General features: G+C 38.3%; 1 protein-coding gene across 50 annotated transcripts in view; it reads right to left on the bottom strand.

Annotated features, from left to right (window-relative positions):
* Nucleotides 1-21,091, bottom strand: part of ATE1 (arginyltransferase 1) — a 187,536-nt gene that overhangs the window by 80,028 nt on the left and 86,417 nt on the right. For 43 of the 50 annotated variants that reach the window (XR_010147044.1, XR_010147043.1, XR_010147046.1 and 40 more), the window contains 2 exons: nt 20,514-20,695; nt 16,156-16,255 (listed from right to left, as the gene is read on the bottom strand). Coding sequence is in view for 43 of the 50 variants with exons in the window: in XM_003312792.7 (XP_003312840.1) it covers nt 16,156-16,255; nt 20,514-20,695 (282 nt within the window). In the remaining 7 variants the exon portion in view is untranslated. The remainder of the gene's footprint in view (nt 1-16,155; nt 16,256-20,513; nt 20,696-21,091) is intronic. The other 7 variants (XR_010147045.1, XM_009459361.5, XM_063782194.1 and 4 more) reach the window with 1 other exon arrangement.

Consider the following 21,091-nt stretch of genomic DNA (forward strand, 5'->3'; position numbering starts at 1 on the left):
AATCTACAAGAGCAAAAATGACTTATTTGCACAGTGCTTCAACCATGCATTTGCTGTAGAAAACTGGCTAATATAATTCTACAGGAAGAGAGTAACAGTTAAACTAGTATTTTGCCCATTTAATGGAATCAATGCTAGTCTGACAAAGGGAAAGCTGAGACATTTCATCATAATACAAATAATTTAACTAAGTTATTAAACTGATACATGCATGGCAGTGTCCTTAAGAAGCTACATACAATTATCCATCTAGCAAAATTAGTCAGTCCTGCACCCTGTCTCACACCATATACTAAAATCGTTTCTTTTATTGTACTAAATTGTAATAGGTAAAACTATAAAATTCCTAAAATATATAGGAAAACATTTCCCTTTTTTTTGAGATGGAGTCTCGCTCTGTCGCCCAGGCTGGAGCGCAGTGGCGCGATCTCGGCTCACTGCAACCTCCACCTCCCAGGTTCACGCCATTCTCCTGCCTCAGCCTCCCGAGTAGCTGGCACTACAGGCGCCCACCACCACGCCTGGCTAATTTCTTTTTGTATTTTTAGTAGAGACAGGGTTTCACCATGTTAGCCAGGATGGTCTCGATCTCCTGATCTCGTGATCCACCTGCCTCAGCCTCCCAAAGTGCTGAGATTCCTGACGTGAGCCACCGCGCCTGGCCAGGAAAACATTTCCATGGCCATAGGGTAGGCAAATATTTCTTGATAAAGACACAAAAGCATTACCATAAAGAAAACAAATTGATAAGGTGGACACATTAAAATTAGAAATTTCTGCTCATCAAAAGATACCATGAAGAGAATAAAAAGGCAAGCAATGAGTGGAAGAAGGTATCTGTAAAAACACTTATCCAACAAAGGATTCTTATCTAGAAAGAACTACAGACAACTAAGACAGACAACCTAATAGATAAATGGGCAAAAGACTTGAAAGACACTTTATAAATGGTCGATACACATGAAAACGTGCTCAACATTGACAATCAACTACAAAATGCAAATTAAAACCACAACGCAGGCCAGGCCTGGTGGCTCACGCCTGTAATCCCAGCACTTTAGGAGGCTGAGGCAGATGGATCACTTGAGGTCAGGAGTTCGAGGGCAGCCTGGCCAATATGGGGGAACCCCATCTCTACTAAAAATACAAAAATTAGCTGGGCGTGGTGGTGCATGCCTGTAATCCCAGCTACTCAGGAGGCTGAGACAGGAGAATCACTTGAACCTGGGAGGCAGAGGTTGCAGTGAGCCGAGACTGCGCCACTGCACTCCAGCCTGGGCAACAAACAAACAAAAAACACAATGTGCCACCACTCCCTACACACCCATCAGAAAGTGAAACAAATGGAGCTTTCATACGCTGCCAGTGGGATCGCAAATTAGTACAACCACTTTTTTAAAAATTATGGGCAATAGTTACTAAACCTAAACACACGCATACCCTATGATCTGGTGACTCACACCCACATCTCTATTCATCAGGAATGCATATATATGTTCACCAAAGAACACGTAACATAATGTTCACAGCTGCACTTATATTAGCCAAAACCTAGAAACAATCCATCTACAGTAGAATGGGTGTAAAAAATGTGGTATATTCATTAAATAGTATACCATACCCAGCAATAATAAACGATCTGTTGCTACATACAACCACATGGATAAATCTCACAAAGATAATGTTGAGTGAAACCTATCAAAAAACAAAGTACATTGAATGCTTCTATTTATGCAAAGTACAGAAACAGGCAAAACTAGTCTGTAGTGTTAAAAGTGAGAACAGTGGTTACCTTGGGGGATGTGACCGTAACCAAGGATGGTAGTGATGGGCTTGTGGGGTGCTGGGCACGTTCTGTTTCTTGTTTTGGGTGGTTGCACAGGTGTGCTCACTTTGTGAAAATTCATCAAGCTGTATATGTAAGATTGGCACACTTTTTGTATATATATCACACCTCAATAAGTTTACTTAAAAAGAAACTACAGGTAGGTAAGAGACACGAATTCACAGAAAACATAAGCTGTACTACTGAAAGGGAACTTCTAAAATTTTTCCTAACTCCACAGTTTTGATTTGTACCACATCTTCTGTGCACAGTACTCATAACTTTCCTTCATTTTTTCATTTTTATCCATGCAGAGTCACCTTTCACATGCAATGCAGGCTCCCCCAAAAAAATTTTTTTTAATTCCTCTGAGTACCTTATTTGCCAATTAATTTGCTGGGCACTGGTGACAGTGACAGGTAAGACACAGTTTGCTCACAAATGGACAAGCAGTGACCATGTCTAATGTTCCTTTTGTCTGGGCATCTCTCACGATGTTTTATAGGAGAGGCCCTCCATAAACACTGACTCATCATATACACCTAAAAACAACCAGAGTCCACGGAGAACTATAGATAAAGCACTTAAAAATGAGAAGAGGTCGGCCAGGCATGGTGGCTCATGCTTGTAATCCCAGCACCTTGGGAGACCAAGGTGGGTGGATCACAAGGTCAGGAGATCGAGACCATCCTGGCTAACACAGTGAAACCCCGTCTCTACTAAAAATACAAAAAATTAGCCAGGCACGGTGGCGGGCGCCTTTAGTCCCAGCTACTCAGGAGGCTGAGGCAGGAGAATGACATGAACCCGGGAGGCAGAGCTTGCAGCGAGCTGAGATCACACCACAGCATTACAGCCTGGGCGACAGAACAAGACTTCCTCTCAAAAAAAAAACAAAAACAAAACAAAACAAAACAAAACAAATAATGAGAAGAGGTCATGGAAGTGAAGAGATTACCTCCAGCTTTAGAATGTAGGGAGTAGAGAAGGTGAAGGTGAAGTAGGGAAAACACAGAGAATGACTTCCTGGGAAAACCTGTGCATGAACTTGGTCTGGAAAAGCAGTTCGTACTTCTACATGCAGGGGCAAGTGAAAAACATCTCAGTGCAAGACAACACACAGAGCTTGGAGGCAGAAAAGTTTCCGTGCACACAGATAGTGCCCAGCAGCCAGAGCATGGGCTATGCAAGAGAAGGAAGCACATTTCCTTCTTCAGTAGGCCAGGGTAGAGCTCAGACGTTAGCATTTTCTAGAAAGCTCCACAGATACTGATTCTTTTCCAAGGTTGGGAATCAGGCACTACATCAAGCTTTCTAGTTCATTGTAAAGAGAGAGATTAGACAAAGGATCAGAAAAATATACACGATTAAATGTACTTTAATTCCCCTTAAAACTTACCTTTAATTAACATGGCAAGTGCTTTAGGATACTCCAAAATTGAAAGTTTTATACACCTTATCATATATCTGATAAGCAATGCCATTTACATGAATTTCAATTCTTAAGTTCAAACTCTACTCGTGGGTAAAATTAAAATGTGAGTTAAGGCAAACTCTGGGCAAGCTAACCATCTTGAGCTTCAATTTTCTCATCTGTAATGAGAAGCTTAGAACAGTAAAGAACTGCTTTGACTCTGGTGTGGCAAAATTCCCCACATGTGACAGTGTTATAAATAAGAATTTGTGATGACCACGAGAATTCTTTTACCTCCCACTACCTCTAGGGGGCATCAAAAATCCCTTACTAAATTCTCCTGTGGTAATTTTTCTCACTGACTACGTCTAATTCACTGGACATCTGACATCAAGAAAACATGCTGAATCAAAAGAATCCAGTATTTTGTCCTGTGCTGTGGGTTAACTGATGAGATCATTTGTATTCCTTTCAGTCCAGTAGTAGCAAAGTCACGTACCACGTGTGTCCACATGCATCACCCCGGCCTGCAAGGCTATAGTGAAATAACATTTACCAACGTGTTTGGTCAGGAAACTTTGAAAAGCTCGGAAACTTGGGGGTTTCAGTAGTGCATGATTTTGCAGACGCAGCTCTGTTAATTCCATTTTTTTGTAGGTGCTTACTATTATAATAGTAAGGCCAAGCACCTACTTTTGGGCAAAGCCCTGCAGAATTCCAATTCTCACAATCAAGCTGAGACATTCACATAAGCATAATTAATCACAGACGGATTTAGCCTTTTGTTTCTTTTCTGACATTTCAGAACTCTTTCTGATGTTTCAATGATCTGATGTCTGGCCACATCATGATACCAAACAGACCGCCTGAAATCACTTTGTCTACTTTGGACAGCATACATGTCTGTATAAAAAATTCAGTCAAAATACCTTCTTCAGATCATAGAATGGCCTTACACAGCACTCTGAGAGATAACATGGGGGAAAAAATTTAATTATGCCTAACAACATTTCTATATACTCTAATTTTCATTTTCAAATGTAATCATTTTGAAATGAGAAGGGGTTAAAAAGAGAGAACTAAGCTTTGCATGCAAATAATAAATATTTGAAAAGCATGGGAAACCCTATGTTTACAGTAAAAAAAAAAAGTGAATAGCTATTTTCAAGCATATGCCAAAAAGGAGACAAGGTAAAGAAAAAAAGGAAAAAAGCCTATATATAAAATTTTGAGATGTGAAATTAATACAGTAATTTTAAAAATGGATTAATTTTAAAAGAAATTATAATTTCCACCAACCACCTTCCACTTTAATTTAAATATTAAGTTATATAATAATTTATTAAATAATATAGTTTCCATTAATTCCCAAGATGGAATTATGGGAAATAAAGTAAGGTTAATATGATGAGTATCATTAGGCACACAATTAAAATCTGAATGAAGGTTGAAAGGACTCATTTCTAATGAAGTTTTCTTTCCAACAATACAGGTTACAAATATGACACACAGACAGAAATGTTTAAACCAACAGCTCAGTTAAAAATATATTTCATATCTCAGTTTAAAGAAAATATTGGCTTAGACAGAAATTTTAAAAATTTTTCAGATGTTCACACTCTGCAGGACCCTGTGCTCAAGGAAGCAGTTTCTCCCATTACCAACCATACTTGCCTTAAGTCTAACTCCTTATCAGTGATTAGCTCACATACAAATAAGAGGCACAACTCTGACAAACGAAACATGTGAAGTCTGCTAGAAGGCTTCTCAGTGAGGGTTTCCTCAATCTTAGGAAGAGACACAAACCACCTCACACCCATTACAATAGCTAGTATTAAAAGGAAAAACAAACGGCAGCCCAGAAAATAACAAGTGCTGGTGAGGATGTGGAGAAACTGGAACACTTGTGCATTGCTGGCAGGATGTGAAATGGTGTGGCCTTATGCAACACAGGGTGGCAGTTCCTCAAAAAATTAAAAATAGAATTACCTTTGATTCAGCAATTCCACTTACGGGTATACACAAAGAAGGGAAAGTGAGTCTCAAAGAGATATTTGTACCCTGTGTCCATAGCAGCATTATTCATTAACAGCCCAGGGATTGGGGCAGCCCAGATGCCAATGGATAAATGAATAAACAAAATGTGGTATATACAGTGAAATGTTATTCAGCCTTAAAGAGGAAAGAAATTGACATATGTGACAACATGAATGAATCTTGAGGGTATTATGCTGAGTAAATTAAGTCAGTTACAGAAAGACAAATGCTATGATTCCACTTTTTTGAGGTACCTAGAATAGTCAAATTCTTAGGGGTGGGGAAGGGGGAGCTATCGTCTATTGGGTACAGAGTACTGATTGTGTAAGATGAAGAAATGACATGGAAGGTGGTGATGGTGCACAGCAATGTGAATGTACTTAATATCACCAAACTGAGCACTTAAAAGTGTTTAAGAGGGTAAACATTATGTGTATTTTACCACAACCAACAAGAATGTTTTTTTTTTCTTTTTGAGATGGAGTCTCGCTCTGTTGCCAGGCTGGAGTGCAGTGGCGCAATCTCGGCTTACTGCAACCTCCACCTCGTGGGCTCAAGCAATTCTCCTGCCTCAGCCTCCCAAGTAGCTGGAACTAGAGGCATGCGTCACCACATCCACTAAACGTTTTTGCATTTTTAGTAGAGACAGGGTTTCACCATGTTGGCCAGGATGGTCTCAACTCTTGACCTTGTGATCCACCCTCCTCGGCCTCCCAAAGTGCTGGGATTACAGGCGTGAGCCACCGCACCTAGCAACAATAATTTTTTTCCAACTTTTATTTTAGAATCAGAGGGTACATGTGCAGATTTGTTACAAAGGTATATCGTGTGATGTTGAGGTTTGGCGTACAAATGAATCTGTCACCTAGGTAGTGCGCACAGCACCCAACAGGTAGTTTTTCAGCCCTTGCCACCTTCCCTCTCTCCCCACTCTAGTAGTCCCCAATGTCTACTGTTTCTCTCTTTTTAGTTCATGTGTATCTAATGTCTAGCTCCCACTTATAAGTGAGAACGTGTGGTATCTGGTTTTCTATGTTAGCTCACTTTAGGAGAATGGCCTCCAGCTGCATCCTTGTTGCTGCAAAGTACATAATTTCATTCTTTTTGATGACTGTGTAGTATTCCATAGTATATCTGTATCACATTTTCTTTACTGTTGATGGGCAATAATTTTTTTTTTTTTTTTGAGATGGAGTCTCTCTCTGTTGCCAGGCTGGAGTGCAGTGGCGCAATCCCAGCTCACTGAAACCTCCGCCTTCTGGGTTCAAGCAATTCTCCTGCCTCGGCCTCCTGAGTAGCTGGAACTACAGGTGTGTGCCACCATGGCCATCTAAGTTTTGTACTTTTAGTAGAGACGGGGTTTCACCATGTTGGCCAGGATGGTCTCAATCTCTTGACCTCGTGATCCACCTGCCTCAGCCTCCCAAAGTGCTGGAATTACAGGCATGAGCCACCGTGCCCAGCAAATTTTTTTAAAAAGAGGAGACACAGGAGAGAAAATTCTTTTCTGATTCTAGTCACTGCTGATGGCCCGCAATTCCTGAATGGGCAGCCACCACCTTGGAACTGTAAGAGAAGCTGACCAAGAGGACCAGCACCACTGCGGACAGCAGCCAGAAAACCACACTACCCCTCCCGCTTCAGCAGGATGAGCTCCTCCCAGGAGAAACTCTTCTCAGTTGAAAATACAATTTCCACTAATTTCAACCAGTGCCTGAGTCCCCGAACTGATACTGAGCTACACTAAAACAGTACCAAGTCTCATTACAATGGCCACAATTATTACAATAGCTCATGTGAGCAATGACAGCACAACATTTGAAGACAATTTCCTTTCATTAATGACTGTATTTATCACCTGTCATTAAATTATTTTGTGACTATCTTGTGCCTTACATGTAAGACTATGGTCATGGACAAAAAATATCTATGTAATGTAATGTAATGACTACATAATGTATGCAATGTAAATCAGTCTCTATTGAAAACCCATAAACAATGAACAATAAAACCAAAAAATTCAACAAAAGCATTTTAGAGAATATGATGCACAAGAATATAACTGCTACTTATTAGCAAAATTCCTTAGGGAGGAGAATTTACCGTAATGCATCCTGTCTATATACTATGACGATGACCACATACTGGTTTTCCTCTTGTAGTGCTCACCATTAGCAAGGCAAGCAAAATAAAAATTTGTCAGCATGTTAAGATACCTCGTAAGCTCATGTCAGGATATTAAATGAAATGTCTTATAAAGACTAATTCTCATAAGCCCAATGAGCACATCTCTAGGCATGACTGCATGTGAAAATTAAGTGACTTTGCCAAAACTCTTACATTACACCATCAGAAACGTCTCAAATCCATTCAGCTCAATTCAAGACATGAGTGTGCACAGCAAAACAGAGAATGAAGGTGTCACTTTCATACCTACACCATGTGTTTCAATCATCCATTGCTGAGTAACAAACCACCCAAAAACGTAGTGGCCTTAAACAATAACTTATTATTCCTCATGATTCTGTGGGTTGGCTAGAACTCAGCTAGGTGGGTTTTCTTCTGGTCTGTCTCGAGCTCAGTCACGCAGGTGCATTCAGCTTGAGTGGAGCTGAAACATCCAAGATGGCTTCAGGCCTCATACAGTGGCCTCTCTCTTCAGCAGGGTACTATGATGGCTAGCTCCAAAGACAGAGAAAGTGAATGCTGCCAGACAAGGCCTGAGCCCAGAAGTCCAAGGCAGTTCCTTCCAGGCTACCCATCAGTCAGTGTAAGTCACCAGGTCAGTCCAATCTAGGATTAGGAAAACAGCCTAGACTGCTGATGGGTGGAGCAGCATGCACAGACAGGGGTGAGAAGCCCTGATGGTGGACAGCTTTGAAAACCATCTACCAAAACATGGGGCTCACTACACATAAAGACAGACACATCATTTCAGCATGCCATTGTGATAGCTCATTACTCAATACAAAAGATCAGTTAAATGAGCTCTTTTGTGTTATTTCAGACCTGCTGTTCAATACTTCAATTTGCTTTACATCATACAATAAATATATGGTGAAGAAACTTACATGTACAAATCTATGTAAGAAAATCCAAATGAAACATTAATCTAGTTTCAATTGTCACATTACCACTTTATGCACTATATTGTAATTATCTATGTCCTCCTAAGTTGTAACCTTCACTAGGGCAGAACCCTCATCTACACTGCTTACAAATGTATTCCCAGTGTCTAGCATGTACCAGGTACCTAACAGGCTGCTCCTTCTTGGTTGTTAAAAATATTGCTCCTGGCCAGGCATGGTGGCTCACACCTGTAATCCCAGCACTTTGGGAGGCCGAGGCGGGCAGAGCACAAGGTCAAGAGATCGAGACCATCCTGGCCAACATAGTAAAACCCCATCTTTATTAAAAATACAAAAATTAGCTGGGCGTGGTGGCGTGCGCCTGTAGTCCCAGCTACTCAGGAAGCTGAGGCAGGAGAACTGCTTGAACCCAGGAGGCAGAGGTTGCAGTGAGCAGAGATCGTGCCACTGCACTCCAGCCTGGCAACAGAGCAAGACTTTGTCACAAAAAGAAAAGAAAAAAAAAGGAAAGAAAAAAAAAATCGCTCCTGGCAAGGCCGAGGCAGGTGGATCACGAGATCAGGAGTTCAAGACCAGCCTGGCCAAGATGGTGAAACCCCCATCTCTACTAAAAATACAAAAAATTAGCCGGGCGTGGTGGTACGCACCTGTAATCCCAGCTACTCCAGAGGCTGAGGCAGAGAATTGCTTAAACCTAGAGGGGCGGAGGTTGCAGTGAGCCAAGATCATGCCACTGCACTCCAGCCTGGGCGACAGAGCGAGACTCTGTCTCAAAAAAAAAGAAAAAAAAAAAAAAGAAAAAAATCGCTCCTATTTAAGAAATAAATTCCTTTTATTCTTTAATACCAGATAGAAAACATGTTCGTAGATTTTTCCATGTATACTTTACAATGTGGCAAAAATATGGCATTACTAGTGCTTTACATACTTTCATGCTAAGAAAAAATATAATTTTAACTATTTTTGTAGCCGTAGGCTAAATTTACCCCCACTCAATCTCAAAAATGAGAGATTTTACAATAGTGTGCAATTCATTTTCTGTGAGTTATTTCTTGCTGGTCTCTAGTTCTAGACCTTCAATTTGCAATGAGGAACATTCATGCTTGGACCAACACCTATCTTACAATTTTGAACAGCACATTTTCTGACTGAAAAGATCTACTTTAATAAGCAGATGTGCTATTCCTTTGTAACTGAGGGTTCTCATGTGCAAGTATAACATGGTATCTGCTATGGTTTGACCTGGTTTGCTCCTGACAAAGCTCATGTTGGAATCTGATTCCTGGTGTGGTAGTGTTGGGAGGTGGGGCCTAGTGGGAAGTGTTTGGATAATGGGAGAACTGCACTCGGGAATAGATTAAAGCTGTCTAGTGGGAGTGAGTGGGTTCTCACTCTCATGGGAATGGATGTGTTCCTGAGAGCAGGTTACTATAAATAAACCCAGGCTCTCCTGCAGGTCTCTGCTCCAGTCTCCCTTCTGTTTCTCCACCCCACTGTGACACAGCATAGGACCCTCACCAGAAGCTGGGCAGATGCAAGTGCCGTGCCCTTGGACTTTCCCGTCACCAAAATCATAAGCTAAATAAAACTCTTTTCTTTAAAAATTCTCAAACCTCAGGTATCCTGTTATATAAATACAGAAAGAACAAAGACAATATCCTTAACTGAAATGAAAATAACTTTAATCCCTCAGTTACCTAAAATTACTCATTTTCAATCATAAGGCAATGGAAACTATTTTCTTAAAATATAAAGTATTAAAATCAATATGTTGTTGAAGACCCAAAAGTATTCCCAAAATATGATGCCAGGAAAATGCTGACTGTATGAAGTTAATTTAATATTCAAAATTCTATCATTATCTCACAAATACTTACAAAATCACTAGGTTTACTTCAGATTTTCGGAATTCCCCCTCCCAAGAAGAAATAATGGGAACGTAATATATTGGAAAAAATTTAAAGTTTTGTTTAAATGGGAACATTGAGTCCCAGATTGTCTTTCTCTACTTTGGACTGTAGCTCAGTTTCCTAAGTTGTGTTCATGTTTCCAAATTCTAAACATATTAATTTTGGGGACTTGGGAATGAAACACTATAATTCCTGAAATCACAAGTTATTCTTAATACTTCCAATATTCTTCAGACTCCTTACTCATTATAATGGATATCTTAAAAATTACTTAATAAGAAATACTAAGGTTAGTATTATTACAAATATCTTTAGCCTATAGTGAATACTAAAACATTGGAAAACTCCAGTGAACATTGTTAGATACTGTTTCGAATAACCTAACATTTGGATTTCTTGGCAAATAAGCAGCACTACACACATACGTTTATTTATAAACTTATTTTGCTTCCAAAATTTGTTATTTCTTGGAACACTAACTCATATTTTGCATATAAACTTCTTAATATTTATATTTACACTGTTATTTACATCATTATCAGCAGACAGACAACACACACACACATTCCATAACACAGCTACAAGCAAGACTGACTGATTAGACGATGACTGCTCCCTCCTCTGCACTCGTGTCCTGCTTCCTGCAAATGTCAACCTTAACTGTCAGCTCCGCAAGTCAGGCTTTCCTCCTGTCCTTTCTTTTGACTTGACATCCATTGGATTCCTTCAACCTAGTAACATTTCATGCTGACTGCTTAGTTTTAATTCTTGAAGGACAATTCTAATACTTTCTCTCAATTTCCTGATTTGTCAATTGATTTTTGTCAAGACTCATGATTTGAAAAAACATAAATTTACTAAAAAAAATGGCAGAAAGAAATTCCCACATGGCAACATTAGTTTTCACGTCAGCTTTACTTTATTTAAAAAAAGACCAATCTGCTTTTGAAGTAATTTCTACCAACCCAAACCAGCCACTAATTCCAGTAAATGTATATAATCAGTCATCTTTTATAATGATACTTGTTGCTCTAAAGATCTACAGTCACAGTAACTTGCTATTTTAAAAACAGGAATGAAGTGGCAATAATCTATAGTGACCATAAATTATTCTGAATTGCCCAGCTTTATCCCTAAGTAAACAGAAAGTACAGTCTTAGCTTCTGATGCAATATTTGGAAGAGGGACTAAAGGAGTGACATGATCTTCCGCCACACACCCTGACTAGTCCTCCTGAAACTCAATAGCTCAGTTTGTGGGATAAGTAGGAATATTACAATGGTGCTAGCATAGAAAGGATACTCTTTTCTGATCTCTGTGGCCTAGCACTGAGTATTAGATTGCCATTAATTATAACATACAGGTTGGAGTCCTAGCACAAATGTACCCATTTCTCCTCACTCCAATGGAGCAAACTAACCATTTTATTCAGAATAAATACCTGAGCTCGAAGTGACTTTTTTTGTCCTAAACAGATAAAGCCAAAGCTGACAGACATCCCATGGCACAATATAAGATTTGTTACTTAAAGGTTCCCTACGTTGTAGCACTATCCCCTAACAGAGCTCAGCGTCTGATATGGGTAGGCTCTGTGTCCCCACCCAAATCTCATCTTGAATTGTACTCCCATAATTTGTACGTGTTGTGGGAGGGACCTAGTGGGAGATAATCTGAATCAAGGGGGTGGTTCCCCCCATAATGTTATCGTGGTAGTGAATGTCTCACGATATCTGATGGTTTTATTAGGGGTTTCCGCTTTTGCATCTTCCTCATTTTCTCTTGCCACCGCCACGTAAGAAGTGTCTTTTACCTCCCCACTATGATTCTGAGGCCTCTCCAGCCAGGTGGAGTTGTAAGTCCAATTAAACCTCTTTTTCTTCCCAGTCTCAGATATATCTTTATCAGCAGCGTGAAAACGGACTAATACTCTGCCATTGGCCTCTAAGTAAAAGACAAGTGTCCGCAATTCTGGGAACTTTCAGAGAGAGGTAGTATTGGTATTCAGTAATATATGCCTTTCCTTTTCCCCAGCATCTAAACTAATCTAAGAAGTCTGGTTAACAACAAGAGCAGGCATTTAGAAATTTGGATGTCATTTATCAGTATACAAACAGAGAGAGCCTTGAAAGGTCCCAACAAAAGCTCAGGTAATGATTTTATGAATGCTACCCAACTAGGTAGAGTCTATACTGAAATGCAGATAACAACCTGTCTAATTTCTATATCACTCCCATTTACAGTTGCAAAAACTGAGACCAGATGAAGTCAAGCAACTTCTCCAAACTGTTACACATTCCTGTGTCACCACCTCCCTTTGCTATCAGAGTATTTATCAATACTCAAAGATAAGCAGTCACAATACCTATCACATTCTGTTAGAACTGCGTGTCTGTTACTAAGTTATAACCTATTTGTAAAGGGGAAGCCATCCCATTCATGCTCAACAAATCTTTGTTAAAAAAAAAAAAAAGAAGGCATTTCTCACTATCCTACATACTCGTCAGCTCTCTGCATTAGTATTTTAATTCATTAGTTCAACAAATGTATATTAAGCATTAAATACCTACTATGTAGCAGGCACATTGTTTGCCACCTGGGACACAACAAGTTAAATGTCAATTAGATTCTCATGGAATGTATGCACAGGAGATAGACTAGTTCTGGGAAGAAATGTAAACTGCTATGGGGTGGGTGGGTGAATGATGAAATCTAGTCTTAGAGTCCAGTAGAGATTACTGGAGTTGAAAAATGATAAGATGGGGAATTTGCAAGCTTGGGGGAGGGGCAAAGGGAAGGGGAAAAAAAAACGACAGTACAGTACAGATAAAGGTCTCAAGTGGGGGGAAAAAATGGGAATTCTCTAGTTGGTCAGTGTTCCATGTTCTAGGCCACAGATGACAGGGCAAAGATAGGAGCTTCTTCAATAGGAGTAATTCTGAATTTAATAAACAGAAAACAGCAAACTTTAAAATGGGGAATAATTATCTTTCTAGTTCCTCATGAGGCTCTCAGCTGTGAAAAAAATAATCTGGTACAATGATTCTCTAGTCTGACTTCATATCAGAATCTTCTGAGCATTAAACAAATCTGATGCCCATGGTTGATCCCAGAGTTCAATTACTTAAAATCTCTGAAGATATGGCCTAAGCACAGGTCTTCTGAAAATGTTCTCCAGGTCATAAACTCCAGTCAAAACTGACGACTGCAGCAACTAAAGGCTAGGCAGTGCTACACTAGCTGTTTCCTCAGTGTCTTTCTGAAATGACCCTAAAACTTCCCATTGGCTGACTTTGTGACATTCAAATCTTAGCCTAAACATTTGTCCTCAGAGAGGACCCTCTGACTACACAATCTAAAGTAGCCACACTCAGTTAATTAATGTCTACCACACAGCACTCATCCCTATCTGACATCTGTCTTCTTGATAACTGTTAGTGAACCACTAGAATGGAAGTTCCAAGAAATCAGGGATCTTGCCTGTATTGTTCATGGCTGTTATTTCCAGTAGGATCTGAATAAACATTTCCTGGATGAAGGAAGAAAGTAAACCAGAAGGCAAGCAGGCATGAGGGGTACCTCTCATATAAATGGAATTAAACAAAAAATAAATATTTTGAAGCTATAATTCTTATGGATTTGGATTGGATATAATTAAGGTAGACTGAAAAGCACATAGGGTATTTTTAAAATCTTTAACTTAAAACTATACACAGGCTGGCTTGAACTTCCAAGCAGGGCTCTACCTAGGAAGGAGACGAAAGAATAAAAAATATTTAGTCTGGACTAGAGTCAACAAAGGTGTCAGCAAAACATCTTCATGAAGAGGAAAAGGATGATGAAACTATATTCAACATTTCCACGAATGGAAAAGAAGAAAAAAGAAAAAAAACAAAGACCCAGGTTAAAATATAGGGCAAATTAGAAGTTAGCTTAGGCATAATGAAAAACTTTCAAGAGAAATGCTGTGAGACTGGAACGGCCATCACGGATGAGACATAAAAGTGAAATCTGTGCAAGTCCTTAAGTCTAGTATGAAAATACTTCATTTGAATGGGTCGTGTACTACATAAAGGAAGATTAATATAAGGACAGCCAGAGTTTTCTTTGAGTCTTATAAATACATTAAAGTATCTTGAGCACTAGAGTTTTCTGCTCTGAACTAATTTAGATCTAGTACCAGATGAAAATGAGCCAGAAGGATAAAACACTAGTAAAAACGTAAGCAAATCATTATTTTTAGGCAAAACGGAAATATGCTCATACTTTTCCTTCTGTACAGAACATATGTTAAGGCCCATCAAGTGAATTAGTAATTCAGGCATAAAGGAAGTTTTTGAAGATAACCAAATTCAGGGGTTATCTCCCTACAATGTACACTGAAATATGAGCTCAAAAGAAAACCTCCAAATGCCAGGACACCTTGATCAGCTTACCTGGACTGTCAATGTAAAACCAGCAAGGCACTGCTTTTTCACTGGTCTCTCAAAGCCAGTGCTACTTTCAGAATCCATAATTTCTGAAATCGAACCATCTCCCCAGTCATTCAGTGGTTAACATCAAAGATTTGGAAATATAATCATCCCCAAATGTAATTAATCACCAAGTCCTGTGAATTATTCCTTTGTAAGAAAGAAAAAAGGCTGGGGGAGGGGGGTGGGGATTTATTGATTTAAAGAGATTTAAGAGACACATCGCAAATATAATGTATGAACCTTACTGAGTCCTAAGTCAAACAAATTGACTGTAAAAAAGATTATGAGACAATAAAGGAAACAGGAAATAGGAACACTGATCAGATGATATTTGGAAACGCTGCTAATACTTTCTAGGTATATGATGAGATTGTGATTACATTTTCAAAATGCCCTTATCCTTTAGAAATACACAGTACAATATTGGAAGATTAAGTGATACTTTTGATTTGCTCCAAAATAATTCAAGAGAGGGTGGAGGTGGCAATGAAGGAATAGATGAAATAAATGCATGAAAATTACTAAAGCTGGGTAATGGGTACACAGGGGTTCAATTACACTTTTTTCTTTAATGTGGCATGTCTGAAAACCCCCGTTAAGTCATATTTCTATGTGTGGACATATGTATATTTTCTGATTTACTCTGCTCTGCTCTACAACTGTTGATGACTCCCAGGTGCCTAATTTAGGTACCTTAGCCTGGCCTTCAGGGTCCTGCACAGTCCTTCAGTTACCCTTTCCTCTACAAACACATCATCAGCACTTGCCCTTCCGAATCCTTTCTTTTACTGCTTCTTCTCCTAGAAACGTCCTTCTCCATCCTACCTACTTTCTTCTTGAGCTACTCCTTCCTTTCCTCTTCCACATCTTCTATAGTAAAAAACCCATGTCCTCCTAGGCCACTGACCAGACCACTCACTGTATGCCCTGGTTTGATGTAAAATGCCCCTAATCTTCCCCTAGCTCACAAGTTTTAAGTAGAAGATCCATGCAACTTCAGAGCTGAAAGCCTCACTCTAAGTAAAGCAGACATGTTTGTTATTGCTATCGCGGTGGGTGGAAGGCGGTGGGTCTGCTCCTCTGCGTTGGTCTTCACTCTGCAGTTTTTATAGTGGGCTACGCATACTCAGGAAACATCAAAGAGTTTCATTAACGAGAGTCATAAAACTTTTTTTTAAAGGGAAATTCTGAAATATACTTAAATCTCACAATAATGCGATGGATTACAAGAGCAGAAGAGGCTGTGGTTCTCATTACAGAAAGCTTAATTTCTGAGGCAGCAAAGAGATTTCCTATTAACCCATTCGTCCTTCCTTCAAAGCTTCAAACCCAGTGCCCTGAGATAAAAATTTTATGAGAGATTCATTTTTCTATAATAAAAATACACATATGTGAAAATCAACTTTACCTTATATTTCATCTTGGGACACGAATGAATGTAGAAACCCATATAATAATAGCTGAGTTGAGAAGTTTTCTCATGAAGCTGCCTAGTAAAAGCAATTTCTCTGCCAAAAGAAAAAGAAGAAAGCTGAAGGCAGTTAATTCTGGTTCTAATGTACAAATATCTGTGTAATTTGATGGTAAACATTTGATAAAATCTGATATTAAGCTATCAAAAAATTACAAATATTGAAAGAAAAACTACTTTTAAAACACTATACAATTTTTACTAAAGAAATAATAAAACCCTCTAAATAATTTTAAGCAAATGCATCTAAGTTCAGGTTTTACACTTTATTGGACAAAGTAGCTGATCTAAACTTCAAGCAGCATAAAATTAAAGAGATCTACAGTGTCCTGTTATTATTCATCATGCCCTATGGTTCTCAAAGAATCTGGGCTTAACAGGTTAAAAACAGTACAGCACATTTTAGAAAACTCAAAAGCCATAAATTACAGGACGAATAACTATTATTATGACCATTTACATGCAAAGACTTTCAGCTGCATATGACATCTAATTCATTCCTTTATCTAGGCACAACTTTAATATTTATTTCCCCTAAAACTAGACAGCAGGAAATACCATGTTATCTCACCACATTTTCTGTATTTGTTGGAATAAGCCAGGTAACTCAAACGTAAGAAGTTGTCAGTCTCTCCACTATAACGCCTATGCATGAAGTGGTTTTCATTTGTATCCTGATAAATCTTGGCACAGAATTTCATTCTACTTGCCCAGCTAAATGACTAGTTTGAAAGTGCTTAGTAAAACTTCAGTATATTTCTAAAGTATGAGGAAAGTAGTTTTGTTTTTATGTTTGTTTCTTGAAGGTATTCTTTTCTTTATTAGTAGCAATTGATGCTTGAAATTCTAAAGAAATGTATTTGTAATGCAATATTCTGTGCATTTTTCTACTTCAAATTTAAATCCTTAAAGAATTATTACCGTAAGAATTCATTTTTAAGTTAAAAGTATTTCTAAATCCAACCAGACTAAACATTATTAGCCTATAACAGAATAAATCCTATTTCCAGAATTAATCCACTCTCAAGGTTCAAACTGAGGAAAGAATGCACTGACACAAGCAAGCGTAAGACCACCGATTCCGAGAAGGCCCACCCAGCCAGGGTACCAATCCACTTGGTCCTGCCCACGTCAGTTCATTTCATCACCTCTCTCCGGATTTGTTCTGGCCCCAAACCTTGGAGTCACCCTTAATTCTTTTCTTCTCATCCCAATGTCCAATCCATCAGCAGGTCTTTTGGGCTTTCTCTCTAAAATATGTCTTGAATCTGACCACTTCTTACCACCTCCACCTCAGATATTCTGGGTCAAGCAGCATTATGGTGCCCTTGGATGACTGCAGCAGCTTCCCAGCAGCCTCCTGTTTCCACTCTTACCCCTCCATAATCTCCACAGAAGAGGCCAAGTAATCTTTTACAATATTAATCAGATCTCCCAATCCCCCACCCCAGCAGTGGGTTGGCACCACATATAAATAAAACCCAACCTCCCCACCCTCCTACAAGTGCTATTCCACCTGCCTCCTTCTCACCAACTCCACCTGCCTCCTTCTCACCAGCTCACTCCACCTGCCTCCTTCTCACCAACTCCACCTGCCTCTCTGCCCCTTGCATAAGGCTCTCTACGTCCTTCCCTACACCTGAGCCCAAAAGGCATTTTTGTTTTTCCTGGCCACCTCGAGGCACTTAGATTTGCTAACCTTCACTTGAACTTCTTCCTACCCTCAGATTTTTACATGACTGATTCCTTTTCTTCTTCCTTTGCCCCTGAAATGTCACCTGTTCTCTATGAGGAAAGACCAATCTATATAAAACAGGCTTCATGCCCACCACCTCTAATTTTATTTGTGTCACAGTGCTAGGGAGTATCTGAAATTAAGTTGTCTGTTTTATTATTTATGGTCTGCTTGGACAAACCAGAAACCTGTCTTATTCATGTCTATGAGTGTAATTGCCTTTTTAAAACGTATCTTTCTAAAAATATGCAAACAAATGCCATGCTCATGATCCCCAATTCAAACAATTCTTATATCTACAGGCTATGGATAAGCAGAGGCTGATTACAAAAATGAATTAAAAAAATAAAAAAATAAAAATCTACAGGCTACATTATATAAATCTAAAAACATAAAACTATATTGATTGTTGGATTGCTTAAGAAACTTAAGAAATTGAGGGTAAAATATTTCACCAAAATACACTAAAATCAATAACGAAATTAGCAACTGGTAACCTACTTTCTCCAATTTTGCTTCAAGAGGTCAATCCCCTGGCTGCCTTTCCTTTTCTATAAACTCCGCAACTCATCTTCTCAAGAGCACCAAAAGGAAGTGACAAGACCGCAGAGCAGCCGCAACCATCCCACCCTCAACTGGCAAACCTTTCATGACCTCAGGCTCCTCTCCTGCTCCCTCCCAGCTCTCCAGCTCTAGTATGTGCAGGGATATACAAGGCGATCAATAGAACTCTTGCTAATTTTGCTGGGAATTAATTATTTACCATATCAATATCTAAACTATCACTCAGTTTATTGAGCCATGAAATATTTCAGACACAGGCCAGAGCTTATTATGTAGAAATAAATTTCACCCTTAAAAATCCATCTGAGAAGCCTAGAAAAATCTATAACACATTGTAAAGTGATAATACAAAAATAAAGCCAAACAAAACAAAAAACCAGCAATTATTTGAAAGTATTGACTGATTTAGGTACAAAGAAAATATATCTTTTCTGAAATAAAACTTCTGAAGTTATGTAATAATGGCAAAATCTAAAGTTATAAAACATGAATACTTTAAATTATCAATTTCAATTTCAGTGAGAGCACCAACAGCCATAAATATTTTTAAACTACTTTATACAAAAATGTGATTAAATACATAAGAATAAAAAGACTGTTATGGAGATCTATTGTAAATATTACGTAATTGTGGATTTGTTAAAAATTGGCATTAAGAAAAAAGTCAAGTTGAAAATGCTAAGACAAAGAACTTTATATTGTGGGCCAATGAAACACACACAAAAAATCACTTATGGACCAGATTGTTAAAAACATTAAATTGCTGATTTAATGAAAAATTTCAACTCTTTTATAATTCATAAAAAAGCACATACACAAAAATAATCTGGCAGTACATTTTACTGTGACGTGAAAACGTGACCATCAGACATGAAGACTGAGAGATGAAAAGAGAAAAGTATGACACAATAGTAAACAGTGAGAAAAAGAGAGACTCAAGCTCCCAGATAAACAAAAGAAAAATAGTTCCCAACCCTCCTTCCCCTCCTCCACCACATATACACATAGACAAACAGAAATAAATAGAGAAAACTGGAGGAAGACTCCAATCTTCTCACCATTAAAAATGTTTTGTGCTGCATACATATGTTTGCAGCCATGGACACAGAAGGGAAATTATCTTTTGATGAGGGTCATAAATTCAACCAGTCAGCCAGGGATTCCCCAGGTCTGTTCTGTATACATGTATATTTCTTCCAGTAGACTCATATTACTTTGATTCATTTACACCGCATTAACTTAACGTTTAATTAATAGTAAAAAATATAAAGCTGAATGCAGTAGTACAAGCCTGTAATTACAGGTACCTGAAAGGCTGAGGAAGGAGGATCACTTGAGCCCAGGAGTTCGAGACCAACCTGGGCAACACAGCAAGACCCCATCTCATTTGCAAAGGAAAAAAGAAAGTAGAAGATAATGATGACAAGAATATAAGTCATATAACGTTTAAGGAATATAAGTAGTTCTGAAGGGGGGCTTAAATAAATGTATAAACAACAAAAGCTACCCACAAATACAATGACTTCTTAACTAGATGGATACCTTAGCTAGAGAATTACCATCAGACACTGGCATCAGTTCTAAAGATAGTACCTTATAAATACAATATAAAAGTACTAGAGATTATAGATTATAGATACTAGTTATACATAATATTTACTTATATATTACATAACTATATACTTATATAATATGTATATTTCCTATAAACTAGTTAAATGACGTTTATTTTAAAATTCAATGTGACTTTAAATATATTCTTAAATGAAAATTACAAATTATATATAAGTATATATTATATAGGAGTATTTAACTCATATAGAATACCTATTACCTATTATATAGTAGTATGTATTCTATATAAGAGACTAGCAACAAATCATTATAATACACTGTCAATTAGGACTTCTACTGTTACATAATTAAATATAATCAAATGAGTAATTATTTGAAGTTCTATATAACCCACTACAATAACAGCAAAAAGCAATCTTACCGTAGTGCAGAGTAGACGCCCAAAGACAAAAACGAATAATCAGGATCGTAGTACAAATACACAGATGATACACAGTTTGGGAGGATGTCAATCACCCCCACAGCAATGATCTTTCCGTCAAGCCAGTACTGCTGGTGAAAGGAGCCATAGCCACAATCTGGCCCATTAGGGGGAGTCTCTGCCTAAGAAAAAGCAGAGGCACAAACACAAACAGCCATTTTTTTAATATTAAAATAATCTTATAATTAATATATACTTTCATTTTCCTCAGGTTAATAAGTCCTTAACTTTCCTCTTTGTTTCCATCATCATCCCTAGTCACACCCTATATTAAGCTGCAAAACTTTTTCATCATAGAAATACTGACTAAATACAAAATTCAAAAAGAGAAATCAATTTATGTTTTCTTCAATTTACTTGTTTTAATACTTGACAGTAGGAAATACAGCATTTTACAGGATAAGAAAATCACTATTAAACTATGTCCTTCCATTTCTATACTACTCAGGCATAAAAAGGAACAAAATAATGGCATTCGCAGCAACCTGGATAGAGTTGAGGACCATTATTCTAAGTGA

The sequence above is a fragment of the Pan troglodytes genome, chromosome 8 (assembly GCF_028858775.2).
Source record: "Pan troglodytes isolate AG18354 chromosome 8, NHGRI_mPanTro3-v2.0_pri, whole genome shotgun sequence".
Lineage (NCBI taxonomy): Eukaryota > Metazoa > Chordata > Mammalia > Primates > Hominidae > Pan > Pan troglodytes.